Raw genomic sequence first — 25768 nt, 5'->3', positions numbered from 1 at the left:
ATTGTTTTCTCTAGTGCTGACTTTCTTTCACTTTTTGAGTTTATAATTTACTGATGTTCTGTCAACAAGACCCTAAGTAAAATGTTCTGTAAAGACCTTGCGTAAACGTGTGTATACATGCATATGCGTATACATGCGTAAAAATCTTCTTCCTACTCTTCTAGTTTTACGCATGTAAATGAACATATACACATGTATACATGTTTATGTATGTAAAAACTGCAATCAAATGTAAGACTGGCTATTTATATTTTATGGCTCTGTACTCATCGATGTGTGCATTATTCCATATGTAACTATGTACCTGTGACATTTTTTTCCCTTGTGTGGATGAGGCCTTAGAGCTCAGACAAGGCAGGATTCCCATTCCACTTTTTTCTGTATATTTCGCTGCATGTTTGGGTGAAAAGGCCAATTAGCACTTTGTGACAACTTGCTTAGTAAATTTAGTGAATTAGTACCAGGGGGCTTCTTACTGGTTTACTTTCAATCAGTGGCGGCTGGTGATCAAAATTTTTGGGGGGCGCAAACAGAAAAATGTAATAGGCATTGCTTTGCGGCAAAAAACGCTGTAAAAAATTGCGTGACTTTGAGGTCGCAAAAGTGTGAAAGGGGCCTTCAGTAATTAAGGTATAGTGTGCCCCCTTTCAATGCAGAGTGACCAGCGTGCCCCCTTTCAATGCAGAGAGACCAGCGTGCCCCCTTTCAATGCAGAGAGACCGCCGTGCCCCCTTTCAAAGCAGAGAGACCAGCGTGCCCCCTTTCAATGCAGAGAGACCAGTGTGCCCCCTTTCAATGCACAGTGACCAGTGTGCCCCCTTATAATGCACAGTGACCAGCGTGCCCCCTTTCAATGCACAGTGACCAGCGTGCCCCCTTTCAATGCACAGTGCCCAGTGTGCCCCCTTCAAAACAGTGACCAGCGTGCCCCCTTCAATGCAGTGACCAGCATACATGCCCCCTTTCAATGCAGTGACCAGCGTACATGCCCCCTTTCAATGCAGTGACCAGCGTACATGCCCCCTTTCAATGCAGTGACCAGCGTACATGCCCCCTTTCAATGCAGTGACCAGCGTACATGCCCTCTTTCAATGCAGTGACCAGCGTACATGCCCCCTTTCAATGCAGTGACCAGTGTACATGCCCCTTTCAATGCAGTGACCAGCATACATGCCCCCTTTCAATGCAGTGACCAGCGTACATGCCCCCTTTCAATGCAGTGACCAGCGTACATGCCCCCTTCAATGCAGTGACCAGCGTACATGCCCCCTTTCAATGCAGTGACCAGCGTACATGCCCCCTTTCAATGCAGTGACCAGCGTACATGCCCCCTTTCAATGCAGTGACCAGCGTACATGCCCCCTTTCAATGCAGTGACCAGCGTACATGCCCCCTTTCAATGCAGTGACCAGCGTACATGCCACCTTTCAATGGAGTGACCAGCATACATGCCCCCTTTCAATGCAGTGACTAGCGTACATGCCCCCTTTCAATGCAGTGACCAGCATACATGCCCCCTTCAAAGCAGTGTGCCCCCCCCCCCCCGAGACCAGTGCACTTACCTGGAGCCCTGGAGCAGTCGCGGTGGCGCCTTCTCCTCAGTCCCGGCGGCGGCTTCTCCTCAGTGACCCGGCGGCGGCATCTCTTCAAGTCCTCCCGCTCCCGCTTCCTCCTCGGCCAATGGCATGGGGTTTGCCTTGCGGCCAATCAGGAAGCGCGTATCGGACCCGCTCCCTGAATGGCCAGGAGGAGGATCCGTGTGACAATAGCGAATTTTCATTCGCTATTGTCACACAATTGGTGGGCTTGGGGCGCACTGCTCTGCGCCCCGGGTCCACCCTTTGCTGCAGCCTATTAGAGCCTCTGGCTCTAATCAGGTGATGCAAAAAAAAAAAAAGCCCCATTGAACTCCATGCGTCCGGCTCATGGATAGGGGGGGCGACGCCCCTGCGCCCCCAACGCACCGGCCGCCACTGCTTTCAATGCTAATAGAGTGGCAGTGTGCATCCCTACAGGTAGCATTATCCTGGATGACTCCTGAGTTCAATGGGGATTCCACTTTTCATTTTGCAGGCAGTGATGGGGTGAGAATACCCACACACTGTAACATCATTAGTATGAGAAGGAAGCAGTGTTCACAGGGAATTAACATCACTAATATAACCAGGAAGCATGCTAATTTTTTATTAGGCCAATGGCATTGTAGGGGCAGGGATTCTAACCCCAGAGTTGTGTTTTGTAAACTCTGACTTGTATACTCTTTTAATTACAAAAAATCTTCAATGGATAGAGGTTATAGGGTTGATTTACAAAAGGAAAATAGGCTGTTCACGTTACAGGGGAATTTGCACTATGCAAGAGAATTGTCCCTTAGCTTAGTGAATATGGTGAAATCTCTCTTTGCAAAAAAAAGTCCAATCAGAAAAAAACAGTATTTTTGTTTCACATGATTGGATGATGAAAGTCATGGAAGAGGGTTGTGGCAGTAGCTTAATATTAGGATGATGAGGTCTAGTTTAACTGTTAGGGTTAAAAAAAGTAGGGTCAGCTTGGGATATGTTAAAGCGTTTGCTACCCCGACACTTCATATTCCTGATATGTGCCTGCTGTACCATGTACTGTATTTGTATAAAAAATATGCTGTTCGCTTTGTATTGCTTCCTTTATGTGAAATTCCTGGTGTTCATGCCAGTCCCTCTGCTTTCCTATTAAAAACTGACCACGCTAAGCAATGTAGCTATGTTGGGAACTCAGTGTGCTTTCCTCCAATGATCAGACTTGTCCTGACACGCTCCCCCGCTGTACAGCCATTCACTGGGAAGCTCAGTGTACTGCTTCTTCTCCTCCCCCAGCTCTAATGCAGCTGAGAGCAGAGGGAATGTGATCACTTTAAAAAAAGGGGAAAATGGTATTTATAATGTTTTTTTTATATATCTATACAAAAATGCTTTGTCTTTCATCTCTATTTAAACGGAATGGGCTGTTTTACAAGGTGATCATTTACAATCACTTTAAGGCTACCATTTTAGGGACTAGGTTAAGTATATTTACAGTGAGAGTTAACAGTTAGGGTCAGGTTGAGTTTTAAAGGTTGGGTAAGGAGTTGGGGGAGAAGTCAAGAGTTAAAAGACCATTTTATGGAAAAAAGTGGTTTTTAAACCCAAAACCAAAAATGTATTATATTGCAGCTTAATAATCATTAGATGTGGTTGCATCAGTTTCCTTTTCTTTGGCTTTTTCCCCTCTGCCTTCACCTGGTGATCTGGTCACTAACCTCCACCTCTGGAGGAATGATCAGCAGAGGCACAGCAGCATTCAGTTTTTTTTTTTTTTTTTTTGGGGGGGTTTGGGGGGGGGGAGTGTTAATGTAATAGCAGATTTAGATACAGTAACAATTTGAAGCCAAACTTCAGCTCATACTTTATAAGCAATTACAGCAAACATACTTTTTTTCCCTTTAGGGATAAAGGTTTGGCATGAAAAAATAAAATGGCCAATTTAATCACCTCTGCCAGTGTTAAGTGGTTTGGCTCATCCATGTAAACTGATACATTCTGCTGGGGAGTTGGTGCTGTGATAATTAACAAGCTTGCTGCTTGAATTACCAGATGAAGATAGAAGAAGAAAGAAAGCCTAAAAAAGGAAACTAATGAAGACATCACATCTAATAACTGGTAAGCTGCAATTTAATAAATGTTTACTTTTGTGTTTAATACTGCTTTAAGTAATGTGCTGAGGATCCTGAAAAGGTCAGGGTTAAGTTTCAGTGTATCATTTAGGCCCCTTTCACATGGGCTTTCTGATCAGGTCCGCCTGTCAGTTTATCAGATGGACCGGATCGGATGCTTCATGCACCTCTATGGAGCAGCGGATTTCAGTGGTGACATCTCTGCTGACACCCGCTGCTATCCGTTCCGATCAGGGGCAGACTGGCAACTTTCGGCCCAGGGGGCAAGTACAAACCAGAGGTCCATGGTGCAGCGATTTGGCCCCCCTCCCACTCTCCCTCTTCCCCTCTCCCTCCTAGCCCCCATTTCAAGCTGAAGCCCTGTTCCAGATACTCTCTACTTACTGACGGAATCCGGGTTCCCGCCCTGGCCAGCAGGGGGTGTTTGGGGGGAGCTGGGACAGCTCGGTAGGGGTTTGCCGGGGGAGAAGAGTCTCTAGTGGGGCATAGAACCGGCTTCTGCTCAGACACAGTATACACCATCTATGCGGGGGGCAGAGGCCTGCGCTCTGTCCTTGTTTTCAACCCACACTCAGTAGGTCAGTAGCAGAGACTTTTTACTTCTCTTCAATAGGAATCCTTTAGGCATGTCTGTGGCAAAAGCAGTGCAGCCTTTTTATGGAGCATCAGAACGGCCCAGGGGGCAATTGCCCCCCTGCCCCCTGGCCCAGTCCTCCCCTGGTTCCGATCCTGTCTGTGAAACCCAGAAAGATGAAAACCCTATTTTCCATCTGTCTAGAGGATCGGATGAAAACGGACAGGTGGTCCATTATCATCCGATCTCCCATAGAGGAGAGCGGGGCTCTGATGGCTCAGTCTCTGCAAAGTAAGCGGAGATGGAGCTGTCATCCGCCTGCTCAGCGGGGATCGGCAGATCGATCCCCGCTGAGCAAAACTGAGTCCGTCGGGAGCACCAGTCGTGAGAAAGGACCCTTAGTGTTAAAGACATGTAACAGAATAAGGAGACTTGGGGCATTGTCAGAATTTTCAATTTTAACAAGAGCAGCTGTGTGAGAATTGCCTCGTGTTAAACTTACCTTTGGGACAAAATTTACAGCAAAGTTCCCCTGCAAGATATTCCCCACTGGCACACTGCACTTGTCTTTTGAATAGTCTGTGAGATAAATCATGTTTTTCCTTCACATGTTTGTCTGAGGAATATTGAAGGAGTTCCGTAGATAAACCAAGACTGCTTTGAATGATCCCCTGTAAATGAGAAAAAGTCTTTCATTTTTTAATTTAAAAAAAGTTCCGGTATGGTGTTTGTTATCTGGAATTCCTCTCCAGATTTGCCTAAAAAGCCTAGTAAATGTGTTAGCAATACATGTCTCCAACATATGCCCTATCGTACACTGTCCTTTACAATCCTATTCTCTTCATAATGTATAGCTCACCCCAGAACTTTAACCACTTCAGCCCCGGAAGTTTCATCCCTCCCTTCCTGACCAGGCCATTTTTTGCATTACGGTCAGTGATGTATTTAGGTTTTGTGCTGCCCTAGGCCTGACTAAACTTGGGCACCCCTAATTTAAATATGACCCACCCCCTTCCTGTAAAGGCCACACCCTTTCCTGTTTATGACCCGCCCTGTCATCTGTAAACCACAGGCCACAACCACAGTCTATCAGTGCCCATCAGTGCAGCCTCATCAGTTCCCATAAGTTCATCTTCATCAATGCCCATCAGTGCAGTCTTATCAGTGCTCATCAGTGCAGCCTCATTAGTGCCTATCAGTGTAGCCTCATCAGTGCAGCATATCAGTGTGGCCTCATCAGTGGCCATCAGTACAGCCCCATCAGTGGCCACCAGTGCATTCTCTGAGTGCTCATTAGTGCAGCCTATAGTGCATCATATCAGTGCCCATCAGTGCTGCCTTATCACTGAAGCCCTATCAGTGCAGCTTATCAGTCCTGCCTCATCAGTGGCCATCACTTCCGGGTCCCACAGGAAACACTGAGCAATAGAAGCCATAGGTTCCTACTGCTGTCAGTCAAACTCCTCTGAGGAGGGAGCGGGGGCGTGGCTTATCAGAGTTGTTTGTGTCTATGGATATACACAGCCCATCTCAGGAACACACACAAGGTCGCCTCCTTAGTATCTGGCTTGCTAAGGATTCCCCCGGTGGAAGGAAACTGACAGCGTCGGCGGTAGACTGCCAAAGAAGAGGTAAGGAATATAATTGCACAGAACTGGTAGGTATACCATTATATAGATTGCTTTAAAAAAGGCCTGGATTCTTTCCTAGGTGTACATAATATAACTAATACTACTAATATTTATAGGTGAAGTTGCTCCAGGGAATATCTGATTGCCTCTCAGGGGATCAGAAAGGAATTTTTTCCCCTGCCCTAGCAAATTAGATTATGCTTTGCATGGGTTTTTCGCCTTCCTCTGAGTCAACTGTGGCCATGTGATTGTATATATGGATATATGGAATTGGATGGGTGTGTGTGTGTATGGTTTTTTTTTTTTGTTTTTTGGTTGAGCTAGATGGGCCTGTGTCTTTTTTCAACCTGACTAACTATGTAACATCTTTTTTACTTTAAGTTTAAATTTTAGTTTTTAATTGAATCCTTCCAAATCCCACGCTTTTTCCCCAAATCCACATGTATGTTTGTTACTCTGTCATTGTTTTTAACAAACCCTGACAATGAACAATTTCTTGTCAGAATAGGTATGGATGAAAGGTACAGTTGTGGAATTACTTATACCATGTTCTGTATATTGGACTGTGTTACCAACTGTATGGAATTATGTGACCTATTATTTGTACCTCTTTTTGATACTTCAGTAAAGTTCAAAGAAAACCCATTATAATGCCTATTTCCTAAATAAGCCTGTGAGTACAAGAAGTGTGGAACAAAGGAAACCCCAGAGCGCACCTTGAGGTAAAGGTGTGTAGCGGGGTTTCCCCTTATACAATATGCATAAAGAAGACTGTATGACCTTTTGTAGGAACTCGGCTCCATCTAGTGGCCAAAATGCCACATTGCAGCTTTTCTGTGATTTCCTGTCAGGGAATTTATTAAACTATATTTATTCTTCGTCCGGAAGAAGCGTGCGTCACGCACGTGAAACGCGTTGACGTCACACGCTGGCCACACACCTGTGGGAACATCTCATTGGCCGTAGCCGCCCAAGCAGCGTCTAGCAACCCAAGGCGGATGCCACCATTTCCGGGTATGCAGGAGGGGCTGACTGTAGCCGAACGAACCATTACCAGGAGGTAACTGGATGCGGATACCATGAATGTTTGACTGCCTCGTGTATGGACCCGGAAGTCAACTACCATGAAACCGCTTGTGTAGAGGAGTCCTGATGGAGTTACAAGGGATTGAGAAAAGGCTGTGAACACCAGGTATTCAAATGAAATATGGGACTCCGGCAATGCGGTAAGCACCACAGTTGAAATATATTGTACATGGTGTATCTTGAATACGATTGAAAAGCCGCAAACCGTCCATGCCCAACCGGTGTGAGCCTGCGCAGTTCATTTGAACATAGCGTCTCTCCCTATTCACCCCTTCCATCTCCTCCTAAGCTCCTTATATCTTCATAAGGTCCACTGCATCCGCCCCTGGACAACCATGATGTTTGGCTGTTTGATTCACTACCTCTAATGTCTTTTTACTACAGTTTGGCCATCTCTCTGATCTTTCATATACATTGGAAACTGGCAGAAAATTTACTTTATCCATTTTTTTTTTTTCTCCCACCCAACGTCATCCTCTGATGAAATGGGATTTCAGTAGTTTGTTTATCAAAATGATTGGAAGGACTCTAGTCGTCCATGTTGAGATATATGTCTTGATTGCACATCAGTCACTGTTCGGTATATTGTAACATTGAAGGGTTGTTCTCTGGCTGATCACTAGATTTTTCAGAAGACCAGAGACTACATCATACAAACACTACCCTCTAATATACTCAGTGTGATGGCATATGTTATTTCCTCTGATATCTCTTATTCTCTCAGGGTGTATGTGGCATGCTGGCACACCTCCAGTGGTCAATAACAGTATTACAGGGCTCGATTCTGAGCTATATACTGTATACCATTGTAGCTGTGCATCTATATATCCTGGTGGGTGGTGTGGCCAGCCAAGTGTGCTCTTGTCATTGTGCTGATTTTAATGTTGTTTCACGTGTTCTTTTACTGCACTTGATCCATTCATGTGAACCATGACCCCCCATACTAGGGGGCTTCCTTTACGTGTTATGTTATGCCTTGTTTTTCCAATAAAGTTATACTATTTTTGAATTTAGCAGTTGTGAGCATCCCTTATTGCAACCTCTTCCTAGGAACTGTCCTTTTGGTTCCTTTCTTTTCTTTGTGCCACTAGTTTACCTGGTTGCGGTGGCTTCCTGCGTTATTACATGACTGAGTGGGAATTCCTGCTGGGTCTTAGGATGGTTGGTGACCATTTGTAAATTACAAATTGGCCACACTGGTCTCTACACTAGGTTTTTGTATATGATTTATTAAACTACATCATCCACAATTCACTTGGAATACCAGGGTGCATTGCTTCACCGCATAGCTTTCTGGGGGAAGCTTTATAAAGGAAGGGAGGAGCCAGGCTCACTCTCTTGGGAGGACACCGTGAGACAAGCGCTGTGGGCTGATGCTGCATGTTAGGCCAAAACTCCTGGGCCTGAAGTGACTAAGTTGCAGTGTTTCATCTTCAGTAGAAGACCCTTCCTGGAGGTCCCATTGATGTTTTACAGAGACCAGAGTCATCCACCACCAATACCTAGCGAGACAGCAACGGGGAGTTCCTGGGAACCAGTTCTGTTGGTGAGAGAGCACCTGCCCAAAAACTGACTCCATCTATCAAAGAAGTAACTTTAGTCAGGATTAGCCTTAGAGTAGTAGAAGGCAATATACCGGGTGGCCCAGTACATCTCCCACAGAAGTTTTACCGCCAAACCTGCACAGACACCCCGCGGTGATTACTAAATGTTTGCTGCCATTCTCTCTATTGATCATCCATCCTCAATGTGGATTACAAATCGCGAGTGCACCAACGTTGCTAGCGAAGATATAGAGAAGAAACAGCGGAACCGCATGTGGGACTCAGGTCTGTCTGTCTGGTACTGTGTCTAATTGAATGCTGAGCCTCATTTCCAAAAGTATAATAGTGATTAAGATTGTGGTCCTATAGGCTCTGAGACATTTCCTGAAGTAATTAATGTGCCCTTGGGTAGTGATATCACAGTATTTATCTTATCTTTGATTACTTATTCAGTATATCCTTTTACAAAGTCATATTTTACTGTATCAAAACTGTTTATTTGATTTACAGTAAATAATTTTCCTGTTTAAAAGCAAGCTTGTGTGTGTGTCCCATTGTGTTATCCAGAAGGACTGCAGCTGGAGAGAGGAAACAGGTCATTATTATTTATTGAAGTGTTATATTCCAATCTGTGTAGCCATTTAGTGTTCTAGTCCTATTCTTGGTCAGTTGAGCCAATTCTATGGGTTGTTAGGCAGGACATAGACCCAATAATCTAATCAGCAGCTCCTGCGGGGGTGGTTCTACAGGTGAAATTGTGCCTATCAGATATACTTTATCAACTAAGTGTAAATTGGTCACTGAGCTGGAGGTGGTCAGGAGAAGGGATCATAGCTCCCCCTCAGTATGACACACATCAGGTGACCTGGGACCCCAGCTACCATGGGCATCAGGCGTTCGGTCAGATCATGGAGCACTAACCTGAAAACATGGAAATATACAAGGCCTTACACAAAAGTAAGCTCTAGGCACTTTGGGAGTTGTTCAGATCAGCTCATAGAGAGAGGCAATCTAGGATCAGCCATCACATGCGTAGAAGAAAGCATTTGTAGAATGCAGAGCATGTCGAAATGGATGTCTAGGTTTACTGTTAGACCACAACTTTGTAGTTGCATAGCGATTGCAACAATCAGTAGTTGACACATACTGTATGTTAGTACTAAAATAGTACTACGTACTTATAAGCCTAGTTCTACAATAGTATCACACATATGTCAGGCAATTACTACAATAGTACTACATTCAGTGATAAGAGCTGAAGATCCTAGAAGCCACACATCAGAACAAGACCTGCTGTGTGTAGACAAGTGACAGTCTCAGCCTGGACCCCCACTAGGCCATGCCCCCAATGCATTTTCACTCCGACCGCTGAAGCTTACTCATGAATAGGCTCCAGTGGGTGGAGTGAAACACATTGGGGGCATGGCCAGACGGGGGTTCAGACTGAGACTGCTACTTGTCTACACACAGCAGGTCTTGTTCTGATGTGTGGCTTCCGGGATCTTAAGCTCTTATCAATTATTGTCTGGAGCATGGGCAGGCTCCTTCCAAGCCAGCACTCACAGCAGAAGGCACAAGACTAAACTTCCTAGCAGCCTGAGCGGCTCAGATACATACTATGGGTTTGCAGTACTACATTCAGGTCAGTTTGGTAATACAGAAGTTCTACATACCTGATAGGTTAGTATCACAGAAATACACACAGGACAGGTTATTATCACATATAGGTTAGTACGATAACAGTGCTATGTACAGGTCAGTTTAGTACTACAGCAGTACTACATACAGGTCAGTTTAGTCCTACAGCAGTACTACATGCAGGTTAGGTAATACTCTAACATTACTTTACAGTTCAGGTTAACACTACAACAGTACAACTCATGCTCTACACCTCTAACAGCTCTTTTTTCCATTATAGTAAACTTGTCACTTATAATAAAATCTCAAATTCACCCTCTCCTACTCCAGCCTTACACTAGGCCCTTCCATCATCTATGCCTACATTTAGCTCTGCTCCCCTCCATGTCCATAGAGCAGCATTGGGGCTTTACAAATTGCTGTACAGGTCCCTAATGCTTCTGTAGTGGTACCCCCGGAGGAGCCGCTTAAGTATATTTGGTTCTTTACTCTGCCTCTCAACCCCAAAAACAGTCTCAGCCCCTTTGGCACACCTGGCGTAAGTGTTAGTGCAAACACTTGAAGGACACACGTTATAGTAAAACACAGAAATAGTCTTTACTATAAAATTTCTTTGGGATGGTATCAAGCAGTAGCAATATAGCTGAAAAGTAGACGTATATATTTTAAGTAGATTAACTGTGAAATAATGTGAAAAGCAATAGAACCCCACGGCACTGTCTGGCTGATTTCAGGGAACTACTCAAGACGAATAACCCCCGAGAGCAGAGGCAGATACTTTAACAATCGACAAAAATCACAAAATAACAGACCCTGTAACGGATTGGTCACCACAACTTAAATTGGTCCTTATGAGTCCAAACAGGAGGAGAGAAGACGAAAGACACTTTCTTATGTCAGACCTCTCCCTTCTGTCCCCTGAAACCACAGGCCCAGAAAACTATAAACACTGTACCTAATGCAGCTTTCAATAATGTAACTCCCAAGTTAGACTACCCCACTCATACACTACATACATGGAGCCCTGGGTGTGTGTGCCCGTATGGCACCAGTAACTTCAGTTCCTTGGAGAAGAAGGCCTGGAATCTTCAGCTAGCCACTTTTAGTTGGTGCACCTAGATGTACTGTTTGGTAGAGTGACAATGCAGTATGCTGGCAGTATCCGGGTATCAATGCGGACACTGTGACTGCTAAACAGGATGTAAGTGTGACCCAGATTCCACGGGTGTAGGCAAAGATAGACAACCTTTTCTTCATTCAGTGGCTCACCAATCCTGCGACCAAGGCCCAAACAAAATGTCCTGGAACAGGCAGGCTTTTCAGGTAGCCCGACTAGCTACCTCACAACTGAAACACTTCACGCCGTCGGTACAGGTGCCTCTGGAGATACGCCTGAGATCCTCTCACAGGCAGGATGTCCCAGACTGGCCGTGGATGCTTGGAATTAACCACACATAGACCCGGGAGGCAACACCACTCCCCTGGGTCCGGTCTTCTCCCATGCCTCATGGCGTCTGCCCAGTGGCGTGCCAACAGGGGGCGCGGGGGGGGCCCGCTCTGGGTGCCACTCACTGGGGGGGGTGCCAATCACTGGGGTGCCCGGAGTCCAACCCAGCGCGGCTTCTCTGTGAGAAGGCAGCTGCAGTGACAGCTCCTTCAGTCCGCGCTGGGGGGGGCGGCGGGAAGAAGATAAGTGCCTGCTGTGCAGCCTCGTGTGTGTGCTGGATAGGACAGGGATGGGGCGGCTGCATAAAGATGAATTGATATTTCCCCTGCTGCCGCTGGATGATCCTCCTCCTCTCCCTCCTGCAGGCATCCAGCGGCAGCAGGAGAAATATGGAAATATAAATTCATCTACATGCAACTGCCCCATCCCCCTCCTATACAACGTCTTTTACTGGCCCCCCAGTTCTCTCCAGCCCCCCCCCCCCCAGTGCTCTTAACCCCCCCAGTGATCTTAGCCCCCCCAGTGCTCTTAACTTCCCCACTGCTCTTAACCCCCCCTCTTAAGCCCCCCCCAGTGCTCTTAACCCATCCTCAGTGCTCTTAACCCCCCCCCCCCACTGCTCTTAACCCCCCCCCCCAGTGCTCTTAACCCCACCCCCTCAGTGATCTTAACCCCCCATGCTCTTTTGCCCCCCCAGATGCTCTCTACCCCCCCCCCGGTGCTCTTCAGCTCCCCACAGTGCTTTTCATCTCTCCCCCTATGCTCTCTGGCTCCCCCAGTGCTCTCCACCCCCCTGTGCTCCCTGGCTCCCCCCTCAGTGATTTCCAGTTCCCCCCAGTGCTCTCCAGTTCCCCCTCCTACCCCCATGCTCTCGATCCCCCTGGTTTTCCCTGCCGGCCCTCCCATGCTCTCTACACCCTGCACTTTCCAACCCCCCCTTAATTCTCTCCAGTCCCCCCCCTTGCCCTTCAGCTCCTCCAGTGCTCTATGCTTTCCCTGTGCTCTCCGGCCCCCCTAGTGTTTTTTTATCTTCTATCATGTCTGCAGTCTCTGACCTTCTCTTGTATCACATCTGCAGTCTTTGACCATCCCTTGTATCATGTCTGCAGTCTCTGACCATCTCCTGTACTATATCTGCAGTCTCTGACCATCTCCTGTACTATGTCTGCAGTCTCTGACCATCTCTTGTATCACGTCTGCAGTCTCTGACCATCTATTATATCACGTCTGCAGTCTCTGACCATCTCCTGTACTACGTCTGCAGTATCTGAGCATCACCTGTATCATGTCTGCAGTCTCTGACCATCTCTTGTATCATGTCTGCAGTCTCTGACCATCTCTTGTATCGTGTCTGCAGTCTCTGACCATCTCTTGTATCATGTCTGCAGTCTCTGACCATCTCCTGTACTATGTCTGCAGTCTCTGACCATCTCCTGTATCATGTCTGCAGTCTCTGGCCATCTCCTGTACTATGTCTGCAGTCTCTGACCATCTCCTGTATCATGTCTGCAGTCTCTGGCCATCTCCTGTACTATGTCTGCAGTCTCTGACCATCTCCTGTACTATGTCTGCAGTCTCTGACCATCTCTTGTATCATGTCTGCAGTCTCTGACCATCTCTTGTATCGTGTCTGCAGTCTCTGACCACCTCCTGTATCATGTCTGCAGTCTCTGACCACCTCCTGTATAATGTCTGCAGTCTCTGACCATCTCTTGTATCATGTCTTCAGTCTCTGACCATCTCTTGTATCACGTCTGCAGTCTCTGACCATCTCTTGTATCACGTCTGCAGTCTCTGACCATCTCTTGTATCACGTCTGCAGTCTCTGACCATCTACTCTATTATGTCTGCAGTCTCTGACAATCTCTTGTATCACGTCTGCAGTTTCTGACCATCTACTGTATCATGTCTACAGTCTCTGACCATCTCTTGTATGTCATCAGTCTCTGACCATCTCTTGCATCACGTCTGTAGTCTCTGACCATCTCTTGTATCATGTCCCCAGTCTCTGACCATTTCTTGTATCAGGTCCGTAGTCTCTGACCATCTCCTGTACTATGTTCGCAGTCTCTGACCATCTCCTGTACTATGTCCGCAGTCTCTCACCATCTCCTTTAGCATGTCTCCTATCTCTTACTCAAACTTAAACACATTGCTAATAGTATTAGCTATCTGTTAATGCCAAAGGTAGGACTGTGCAGGGGAGGCAGAAAGTGCAAAAGGGGGAACTATGATTAGAGAGACGGGGGACAGACTGCAAGCGGCACTGTGATGGGGGGCTGTGAAATGTGTGCAATAAATATTCTTGAAAACATTACAAAATTTTTGTGGGCGTTTTTACATTTTAAGGTGGGGGGTGCCAGATGTAGGATCCGCCCTGGGTGCCAAATGCTCTAGGTACGCCACTGCGTCTGCCTCCCCCAGCAGACAGGATAGAGACCTTTATTTTTTCTTTTGTCCCAAAGCATGCTGGGATTTGCAGTCACACTGAGCATAGAAAGCTATGGGGCCGTTTATGTTGGAGAATACATGTCTCATGATCCTTTGCTGCAGCCTGCAGTCCTCGCTGATTGGCTCTCCTCCTTCCAATGGGAAAACAGGGGAGGGAGCAAGGCGGGCGACTGCCTGTGCGAGCACCACTCGCACATTGTGTTGCGTGAAGAGGATTGGGAGGGGGAGAAATCCCCCACCGAAGCTGAAAGGCTCCCTCTCTCCCTAAGAGCCTGTGTGTAAAGTCAGACGGCAGCCAGCAAGAGATGTGGGCCCGCAGGGCACCCGCTACACTGCAGTGTGGAGAGTCAGGAGGCATGTTACCTGCTTTCCTATACCAGGAAAATTTAGGTTTCTGCTATCCACCAAGAGGGAGCAAAACAGCAGAGGTGAGGTGGTAAAGGCAAGTCTAAGCACTGGATGATTCCTAGCGCATGGTGGATGTGTCATTTTATTAACGTGATGTGTTTGCCTAAGCTTCACTACATTTACTAGTACTCAGTATCCTAAAGGTTTTATGCTCAGGACTACAGTATACGGTAATATACTGTATATTAATATATACTGTATATATGCTGTGTATATATACAGTATTTCACAAAAGTGAGTGCACAGCTTGTATAACAGTGTAAATTTTCTGTCTCCTCAAAATAACTCAACACACAGCCATTAATGTCTAAACCACTGGCAACAAAAGTGAGCACCCCCCTGAATTAAAATGTACAAATTGGGCCAAATTAGCCATTTCCCTCCCCGGTGTTGTGACTCGTTATTGTTACAAGGTCTCAGGTGTGATTGGGGAGCAGGTGTGTTAAATTTGGTGTTATCGCTCTCACTCTTTCGTACTGGTCACTGGAAGTTCAACGTGGCACCTCATGGCAAAGAACTCTTTGAGGATCTGAAAAAAAGAATTGTTACTCTACATAAAGATGGCCTAGGCTATAGGAAGATTGCCTGAAACTGAGCTGCAGCACGGTGGCCAAGACCATACAGCTGTTTAACAGGACAGGTTGCACTCAGAACAGGCCTCGCTATGGTCGACCAAAGGAGTTGAGTGCACATGCTCAGCGTAATATCCAGAGGTTGTGTTTGGAAAATAGATGTATGAGTGCTGCCAGCATTGCTGCAAAGGTTGAAGGGGTGGGGGGTCAGCCTGTCAGTGCTCAGACCATACGCCGCACACTGCATCAAATTGGTCTGCATGGCTGTCGTCCCAGAAGGAAGCCTCTTCTAAAGATGATGCACAAGAAAGCCCGCAAACAGTTTGCTGAAGACAAGCAGACTAAGGACATGGATTACTGGAGCCATGTCCTGTGGTCTGATGAGACCAAGATAAACTTAATTGGTTTAGATGGTGTCAAGCGTGTGTGGTGGCAACCAGGTGAGAAGTGCAAAGACAAGTGTGTCTTGCCTACAGTCAAGCATGGTGGTGGGAGGGTCATGGTCTGGGGTTGCATGAGTGTTGCTGGCACTGGGGAGCTACAGTTCATTGAAGGAACCATGAATGCCAACATGTACTGTGACATACTGAAGCAGAGCATGATCCCCTCTCTTCGGAGACTTGGCCGCAGGGCAGTATTCCAACATGATAATGACCCCAAACAGACCTCCAGGACAACCACTGCCTTGCTTAAGAAGCTGAGGGTAAAGATGGTGGACTGGCCAAGCATGTCTCCAGATCTAAACCCTATTGAGCATCTGTGGGGCATCTTCAAACGTAAGGTAGGGGAGCGCAAGATTTTTAACATCCACCAGCTCCATCGTGTCGGCATGGAGGAGTGTATGAGGACTCCAGTGGCAACCTGTGAAGTACCGGTGAACTCCATGCCCAAGAGGGTTAAGGTAGTGCTGAAAAATAATGGTGGCCACACAAAATATTGACACTTTGGGCCCAATTTGGACATTTGAACTTAGGGGTGTACCCACTTTTGTTGCTAGTGGTTTTGACATCAATGGCTGTGTGTTGAGTTATTTTGAGGGGACAGCAAATTTACACTGTTATGCAATTTTTTTTGAGGTGCGCATCTTCACTGGTCTCACAATTTGATTCGATTACGATTATCATGTCAATGTTTCTACTCTATTCTGCGATGCATCACAATGCATCACGATTTAGCAAAGTCTAAACACAGCAGACAACAACTTAAAGAAGAGCTCTAGGCCCCAAAATACTAGAGGAGATGGTCAGAGACTGCAGACATGATACAAGAGAGGGTCAAAGACTGCAGACATGATACAAGAGAGGGTCGGAGACTGCGGACATGATACAAAAGATGGTCGGAGACTGCAGGCATGATGCAAGAGATGGCCAAAGACTGCAGACCTAGTACAGGAGATGGCCAGAGACTGCAGACCTACTACAGGAGATGGCCAGAGACTGCAGACCTACTACAGGAGACGGCCAGAGACTGCAGACCTACAACAGGAGATGGCCAGAGACTGCAGACCTACTACAGGAGATGGTGAAAGACTGCAGACATAGTACAAGAGATGGTCAAAGACTGCAGACATAGTACTAGAGAGGGTCAGAGACTGCAGACATGATACAAGAGAGGGTCAGAGACTGCAGACGTGATACAAGAGAGGGTCAGAGACTGGAGACATGATACAAGAGAGGGTAAGAGGGGTCAGAGACTGCAGACATGATACAAGAGAGGGTCAGTGTCTGCAGACATGATACAAGAGAGGGTCAGAGACTGCAGACATGATACAAGAGAGGGTCAGAGACTGCAGACATGATACAAGAGCTGGTTAGAGAAAGCAGAGATACTACAGGAGACAGTCAATGGTTAAGTATGATATCATTTTTTTTTTTTTCAAGAAAAAATAATAGCCTTTAGTATCATCCTAACAAATCGCACTATAATAATAAAAAAAAGGTACATATTTTCCTGGAAGTACAGTATGTACACTGCAGGGGGGGGGGGGGGTTATTAGCAGCTAAAGGTAAATGAATTGCTGTTGAGTAGATATACTATTGGGTATTTGCTGCTGGAGACAAACATGTTGCTGATAGAGAAAAACAATTGCATTAAAATATGTAGCTGATAGTTTTGCACCTACTTGCCATTGCTACCATATCATAGTTACACAGTTACAGTTAGTCAGGCTGAAAAAAGACACAAGTCCATCCGGTTCAACCATAGAAAAAAAAAAACAGCATTGAAAACCCAACCATACAATCCCACATACACAACCCCACACCCTTCGCCAATCCAGAGGAAGGCGAAAATAAACCCCAGCAAAGCACGATCCAATCTGCCACAGCAGGGGAAAAAAATCCCTCCCCGATCCCCTGAGAGGCAACAGGATATTCCCTGGATCAACTCTACCCAATAAAAATTGCAGTAACCATTTACATTATGTACACATAGGAAAGAATCAAGGTCTTTCTTAAAGCAATCTAGTGAGCTAGCCAGAACCACCTCTGGAGGGAGTCTATTCCACATTTTCACAGAAACCTTTCCGTATTTGGAGACAAAATCTGTTTTCCTCTAGACGTAAAGAGTGCCCTCTTGTCCTCTGTGTTGACCTTAAAGTAAACAACTCAACACCAAGTTCACTATATGGACCCCTTATGTATTTATACATGTTGATCATATCCCCCCTTAATCTCCTCTTCTCAAGAGAGAATAAATTCAGTTCCTCTAATCTTTTCTCATAGCTGAGGTCCTCCATGCCTCTTATCAGTTTGGTTGCCCTTCTCTGCACTTTCTCCAGCTCCCCAATATCCTTTTTAAGAACTGGTGCCCAAAACTGAACTGCATATTCCAGATGAGGTCTTACTAATGATTTGTACAGGGGCACAATGATATTTCTCTCTCTGGAGTCCATGCCTCTGTTAATACAAGAAAGGACTTTTCTTGCTTTGGAAACAGCAGCTTGGCATTGCATGCTATTATTAAGCTTATGATCTTTTTTCTCTCCACATCTCCCACATGGAGCCCAGCCCCATCCCAGGAATCCCAGTCAGAAAACGGCCCTCGTTTGGCCAACCTGTGGGACACCTACATCCCCTGGGGCACTACACTGTTTCCTGGACAATCAGTGTAACCCTGCCAGATGCCCGGCACCTTTAACCCACGAATACCGGCCCAAGTTCGGCCAACCTGTGGGACACTCACACACACTTCCCCTGTGATACTACACTGCTCTTTGGAAATCCAGTGTATCTTTGCCAAACCTCTGGCACTTCCAGCCCGTGCATATCATAGTCCCGTCATTGACACTGGCTACCTATGTTCCCCCCTCATATCGATTATTCACACGGTTTATTTTAGGCACTAAGCCTGAGGGATCTCTCTACCAGTGCCACCCCCCCCCCCCCCAACAGACGTCCGATTGATTCATTGCAATCTATATGTAACTTATACATCTTATTGTACTGTACTGTTTGATTCATTGCAGTCTATATGTAAACTTATACATCTTACTGTATTGTATTGTTCATCACATGACTTGATCATTTTTACCACCTCTCACCACAAGTGTTATTCTATACACACCCTTATTTGCACAATCCACACCTCTGTACTCCTCTGCGTGAACCATAGTCTAAGACTGTGTATTATTTACACCAATAAAACACATTCTATTTGACCAACTCGTGACCCTGTGGTTTCATTATCCATCCTCAAAAGGCTCTCTTTTTGTCTACTGGTCCCTTCCAGTATAGCTTCTTTTCTGCCCACGTTCTAGAGCCAGGGTAGGGACCGCTATACTTGCGGTGTTACCAGGGATATCACACCCAACTATTTCAGCTAGACCATTTCCTCCCCTTTTTTGTATACCAAGATCTGGGCATCCCATACCACCCTAACTCCATCTACATTATTTACCCCTCATAAAAAAAACAAAGCTATGGACTGGTTTATTGTCTACAGATGTTGTGGAAAATGCATGTTGACCAAAAATCCAGCAGCCCCTTAAGGGGTAGCATTACATATGCATAGAGCTAGAAGAATGAAAGAAGAATTGTATGCCTATTTTACACATACAGACTTTTCCATGTCTAGACACATGTAATTATGGACCATCACATGTATTTTTTACACAGGATCTTACAACCATGGCAGAGCCCTTGGCTTGATGACAGATGGAGGTCTACTGGTTTTATTCTCTTAAAAATTTCCTTCTTACCGAAGGTGCCTTTTTCTCACTGATACTTTCAGTTTACACATAACAGTAGTTCTTTGATCTAACTGAATCTAAAAAGTACCTTTATGGAAGGGAATTTTACTCAAATCATGTTATGAAAAAAAAAACGTTTTACTGAATAGAAAAAAAAATCTGTTTATTAGTTGGAATATCCCATCTCTGTATATTAGTCAGAAAACATCCCCTTTGTATAGATGATTCCACAATCTGTTAGCAGGGCTGTTTTTCTGAATACATGCACCAGATGATCATAGTAGTGATATACAGTATAGAGGGTGGCAGGAAGAGCTATAGAATCCAGCAGGGAAAACACTGTCTGACACACCCTGAAGTGTCAGATAGCAGTGCCAATAGCTCTACAAGAGAGCAAAAATTAATCTCACTACATTGGTAAATATAAAACATGCTTTCTTACAGTACTGTTATTTTCTTTTTGTGACAGGGAGAGTTTAAAGCGGAGTTCCGGCCTCAGAAATGATTTTTTAATAAAAATACCCCCAGGACAGTCAGGGCTAGTGCATTCCACAATGGATAGCCTCTGAACTGTCCCAGGTTGCACTTACCTTTTAGAAGAAATACCTTACCTTTCTTCTCCAGCACTGCCATCTTAGGTGTGGGCAGCTGAAGCCAGCGCGTCCTCTTCTGCATCCTCTTCCGTGTCCTCTTCGGTCTCACATTGCACTGCACCGGCCCCGCCGTCATTCCCGGGGGAAGGCGTGTCATCCCTGCACAGCTTCTAGGCATGCCCAGAAGCTGTTTAGCAGGGAATGACGCGCCTGCATCGGAAGTGACGACCGGGGCCGGTGCAGGCGCATTGACTCCTGGGAGTGATGACGTTCAGCTCCCAGGAATCAATGCAAGGAGGAAGTGACGGCGCGGACAGAGGGAGGAAGAGGAAGAAAGGTGAGTATATTTTCTTCAATAACAAGGTAAGTAAACAAAAAAAAATCGTGATTATCCATTTCTTTTACAGGTGACACTCAGCAAGCGGATGGCCCAAAGTCGATTTTGAGGCCAGAACTCCGCTTTAAGTAGTAATGAATAGCAGGGGTTGCCATTGCAACCAGGCCCCATGCTCCAGGGGGCCTGTGCAGCTCCCCTGTACACTTGGATAGGAGGGGCGGCTGGGGCAGCATGTAGAGAAATCACTGTCCTCCTTTTTCCTCCTATAGATGCAGGAGGAAAATGGAGGAGATTGGTTCCTCTGTATGCTGCCCCCGCCACTTCTCCTATCCAATTCACTTGTATTCTGCTGTCTCTGGGTCCCTGTGTGCCCCCCTGGTCCCCCCCCCCACTGTGCTGCCCCCCAACTGTGCTCCCTCCCCTCTCCTGCCAGCTGGTGCAGGGGATCCGTCACAATAGAGAACCAGGAAGGGGTCGGTAAATATGTAATTTACCAGCTCCTTCCTTTTCTGAATGGACAGAGTCATAGTCAGTGACATTATAAAACAATTAAATAAAATGATAAAAAATAATACAATTAAAATACCAAAAAATATAAACTACTGACACCAGTGGGTGAACTTCCAGGATCGCAAAGGTAACACTTGTAGCCGGGCCCTGGCATTCCACCACCGTGGGGATGCCCTAAGATAGCAGGAAGGGGGCCCACTGCAGAACTTGTGAAAGGGTCCCGCTGCAGGACCGTAATAAAGGGCCCCGCAACGAGATTAAAGGGCCCCAGGATCAGTGAGAAGAGCCCCAGGCTTGAAGGGAAGGGCCCCGGCCAGGGGGCCGGGGGCCCTTCATGGTTTCTTGCACCGGGGCCCTGAAGGTTCTAGTTACGCCTCTGAAGAATACAGAGGAGCCATGCATGTCAAACATCCAAATACTGCTGCCTTTGTGCCTTCCATTCCTATAAGGTGCCCTATAGAGTGTACACATCAACAATTTACTTACAAATAGATGAATACTTAAAAAAATGAATGTAACTGACTCTCTGTGCAAATAAATGTACATGCGCTAAAAACAAAAGGCCTTTCAAAAAAAAACTGCATGCCCCAAATGCAGCAAAAATTCAGCACACCAATTTAGCCACAGACTTTACCAATGGAATATGTATTTCAAGCACCAGCATATGGAATATTGCCCACTGGCTGGTCTGTGATCTTCTTGGCATGAACACAAAGATATACAAATTTGAAAGACCATAGTAAATACCATTTCAAACCTATTTCATCAATTTGTTAGGCTTTTACAAACTGGACCATAAAACAGGCTTTGTCAGCTAGGGTTTTGTGGAAACCTAGTGTTCCTGCTGAGGTTGCCATGGGCTCCTTGGACAGTAACAGAGATGTATAGTAACTAAGTAGAACTACTTCACTACTGTACTTAACCTCCCTGGCGGTATGATTCTTTTGGATTTTAGGTGCTGAAAGCGGTACCATTATTTTGCATGTAATTCTTGTGAATGAGCAGCCCAAACCAACTGTATACATTTATTATATATATTATATATATGTATGTATACATATATTATGTATACATATATTATACATATATATATATATATATATATATATATATATATATATATATATATATATATATATATATATATATACGTATATATATATATATATATATATATATATATATATATATATATAATGTATACAGTTGGTTTGGGCTGCTCATTCACAAGAATTACGTGTATATATATATATATATATATATATATATATATATATACGTGTGTGTATATATATATATATATATATATATATATATATATACATATACATATATATATACATATATATGTATATATGTATATACGTATATATATATATATATATGTGTATATGTGTGTATATATATATACGTATATATATATATATATATATATACTGTATATATATATATATATATATATATATATATATATATTTACATAAAAAGTACAGTAAAACTGCAGGAAAGGGCACTGGGGGGCAATGTAATGTGATTTTATTTTATTTTGAATGGTATCAGTGTGTTTGGTGCATTTTACATTTGAATTTGCCGCCGTCACGTCGCCGGAGATGGAAGCCGGGGCTCGCAGACGATCGGGAGGAAGATCCGCCGCCGCACACCGCTCGCAGTCTTCGCTGGATCCCAGAGAAAAGGTAAGTAAAACCTCTTCCAGCATCCAGCGATCTTCTTAGCGCTACCCTGAGTGTGACTCGGGGTTACCGCTTTTGGCACTAAAATCTTACCCCGAGTCACACTCGGGAATACCGCTAGGAAGGTTAAGTACCGAAAGGCGGTATCTGTACTTTCCTAGAGTAGATTTTTTTCTCCTACTTCCACTTTTACTTCACTACATTTTTTCAATGATTTCAATACTTCTACTCCGATATTTTTTTTTTTGTGCTGCATAGTTACTCGTTACTTTTATAAAAATTACCACTGCCAGAACAGTAGATGGCAGGTTTCATGAAGCTCAAAACATGTGTATTATCAGCGCATACGAAAGCATTTCAAAGCTACTGGTACTTTTACTTTCAGTACTTGAGTAACAAAATTAAAAAAAAAACTACTTGCAATACTTAAGTACAAAAAATGTTGAATACTTTAGTACTTCTACTCAAGTCACTTTTTGATCAAGCACTTTCACTTCTACTCAAGTCACTTTTTGATCGAGCACTTGTACTTTTACTCAAGTATGGGTTTCAAGTACTTTATACAACTCTGGACAGTAAGCAATAGCAGATTAATCTCCCTCCTACAATGACCACCAATATAACGTGGCAGTTCCTACCAATGTAAGGGAACAGTTTCCGCTGACAACCAAAGAAAGGGGGGGGGGTGACTTCTATACTTTCCACAAATGCATGGGAACAGTTCCCACTGACATCCAATGGTAGGGTGTCACTTCTACACTGGCCACCAATGTAAGGGGGATTCTACCCACTGACCACCTATTTTAGGGGGCATTTTTCTATTGACTCCCAATGCAAGGGGACACTTTTACAACTAGCAAAAGAGGACGATACAATTTCCAAAGCTTGTTTTTTTTTTTTTTTTTTTAACCTTCGTTAATGGTTTTATTTAACAAGTAAAAAAGTTAAGAAAGGATGCAATAGACACTGGGTTTATTTACTAAAACTGGAGAGTGCAAAATCTGGTGCAGCTCTACATAGAAACCAATCCTATTCCAGGTTGTATTGTCAAAGTCTATTTGAACAAACTGAAGTCAGAAGCTGTTTGGCTACCATACACAGGTGCACCAGATTTTGCACTCTAGTTTTGGTAAAATCAACCCCACTGTGTAGTATACAGAAAGTATTTGTTCTGTTTTCAGGGAAAGGTGATGATGAAATTTCCATCTAACAGTCTCTTACTTTCTTTACCGCTGCCTAGTAAAACAATATATTGGCACTTCAACTTTTACATTCATCTGACATCTGATACAGAGAAGGGTTGGAGCCATCAGAAAGAAGAAGAGACTCTCACATGAAATTCACAAAGCCCAATTGCTTACTTGTGGCCTGCTTACATCCCCTGCCAACATAAATACAACGTATATCTATGATAGTGATCTTTTAACATTGGTTATTTTCAGTAGTGGCGGCTGGTGCTCCATGGGCCGGGGGGGGGGGGGGGGGGGAGGGTGTGGCGGACGGATCACACCATACCCCCCCCCCCGGTCCAGCCCGCACACCATACTTTTTAAGAAGCAATGGGCTTGAGTCTTGAGGACATTGTAAGGAAATTTAGAATAGATGCTTTCCTTTCCTACAGAGGAACATCTGGACTCTCCCCCACCATCCCCCCCCCCATGGTCGCCGGCTCACTCACCCTGCCTGGACATGTAGAGGGAGGGCAGGCAACAGCAGCGGTGGTGGCTGCTTCTTCTTCTTCTCTCAGTCTCCTGCGTCTCCTCCCTCCTCCTCCTCCATGGCTGAGACGCATGGCTTCTCCTTTCGGCCATTCAGGAAACGGGTCTCAGGACCCGCTTCCTGAATGGCCAGGAGGAGAATCTGTGTGACAATAGTGAATTTAAAAAAAAAAAAAACCCATTGGAATCCATGCGTCCGGCGCCCTGCATGTAGATTAGGGGCCCAGATGCATGGATAGGGGGAGCGGCGCCCCTGCGCCCATAATGGGCAGGCCGCCCCTGGTTATTTTGTTAACCACAGAGTAGAATATACTCATAGTTCCCAACTATCTATAATCATAAACTGCTTTCTAAAGGTTACAGAAAGCAGAAGTGCTTAAATCAGACACATCACTTTCAGACTGCATAGAAATGTTTTGCTAAACCAGAAATATCTGATATTTTTACTAGATGGGAAAATATGTGTAATATGCACAGTATATTTTCCTGCTTATTTATGGGATGTACAATACTGTATATACTGTATATAGTAGGTATAGAAAACAATCAACCCCCTTTAAAATAATCACATTTTGTTGCTTTGCAGCCTGCAATGAAGACAGACACATTTTCTGTGTTATCCAGCAGTGCAATTTATAACACCCAAGTGAAAGTTAGAACACCAACATGTCAGAAAAAAATAAATAAATAAATAAACAGAACAGCTCACCATCCAAATAACACCATTCTTACAGTAAAGCATGGAGGTAGTAATATCCAATTATGGGGGTGTTTCTCTGCCACAGGGACTGGAGCACTTGTCAGGATAGAAGAAAAAATGGATGGGGCAAAATACTATCACATTCTTGAGGAATATCTGCTGCCCTCTGCCAGAAAGTTGTCAACAGGAAGGAGGTTTACCTTCCAACATAACAATGACCCAAAGCACACAGCAAGAATAACCACACAGCGGTTAAAGGAGAAAAAGCTGAATATCCTTGCATGGCCTAGTCAGAGCCCAGACTTAACCACTTAAGCCCCGGAGGATTTGGCTGCTTAAAGACCAGGGGGTTTTTTGTGATTTTTTACTGCGTGACTTTAATGGACAATTGCGCGGTCGTGCGACGCTGTACCTAAACGAATTTGACGTCCTTTTTTTCCCACAAACAGAGCTTTCTTTTGGTGGTATTTGATCACCTGTGCGATTTTTACTTTTTACGCTATAAACAAAAAAAGAGCATAAATTTTGCAAAAATAACTATATTTTTCACATTTTTTTATATGAAATTCCCCCCCAAAAAAATGTAAAAATCTAAATTTTTTAACATTTTTGGCCAATTTGTTTTCTGCTACCTATGTTTGGTAAAAAAAATCGCAAAAAGCGTATTTTGATTGGTTTGCGCAAAAGTTATTGCGTTTACTAACTAAGGGAAAGATTTCTGTCATTTTTGGTGTTTTTTTTTAACGCGTAATGGCGGCGATCTGCGTTTTTTTTGCGGTACTGCGACATTGCGGTGGACAGATCGGACCCTTGACTGACATTTTTGACACTTTTGGGGTTACCAATGACATTACTGCAGTAATCAGTGCGATACATATGCACTGTTACTGCAAAATTACACTGGCAGGGAAGGGGTTAACTTTATTGGGGAGGGAGGGGTTAAGTGTGTCCCTAGGGGCGTGCTTTCTACTGTGATTGGCTGTGGCTACTA

General features: G+C 44.8%; 1 protein-coding gene across 1 annotated transcript in view; it reads right to left on the bottom strand.

The window, feature by feature from the left end:
- Positions 1–25768, bottom strand: part of LOC309562540 (tumor necrosis factor receptor superfamily member 6-like) — a 45415-nt gene that overhangs the window by 8526 nt on the left and 11121 nt on the right. Inside the window, exon 2 of the mRNA XM_082266788.1 lies at positions 4765–4933. Within this exon, the coding sequence (XP_082122914.1) occupies positions 4765–4933 (169 nt within the window). The remainder of the gene's footprint in view (positions 1–4764; positions 4934–25768) is intronic.

This window comes from Pelophylax lessonae, assembly GCF_965119305.1.
Source record: "Pelophylax lessonae genome assembly, chromosome: 9".
In the NCBI taxonomy this organism is placed as follows: domain Eukaryota; kingdom Metazoa; phylum Chordata; class Amphibia; order Anura; family Ranidae; genus Pelophylax; species Pelophylax lessonae.
Note: the sequence above shows the minus strand (reverse complement) of the source record. Positions and strands in the feature narration are given on the sequence as shown.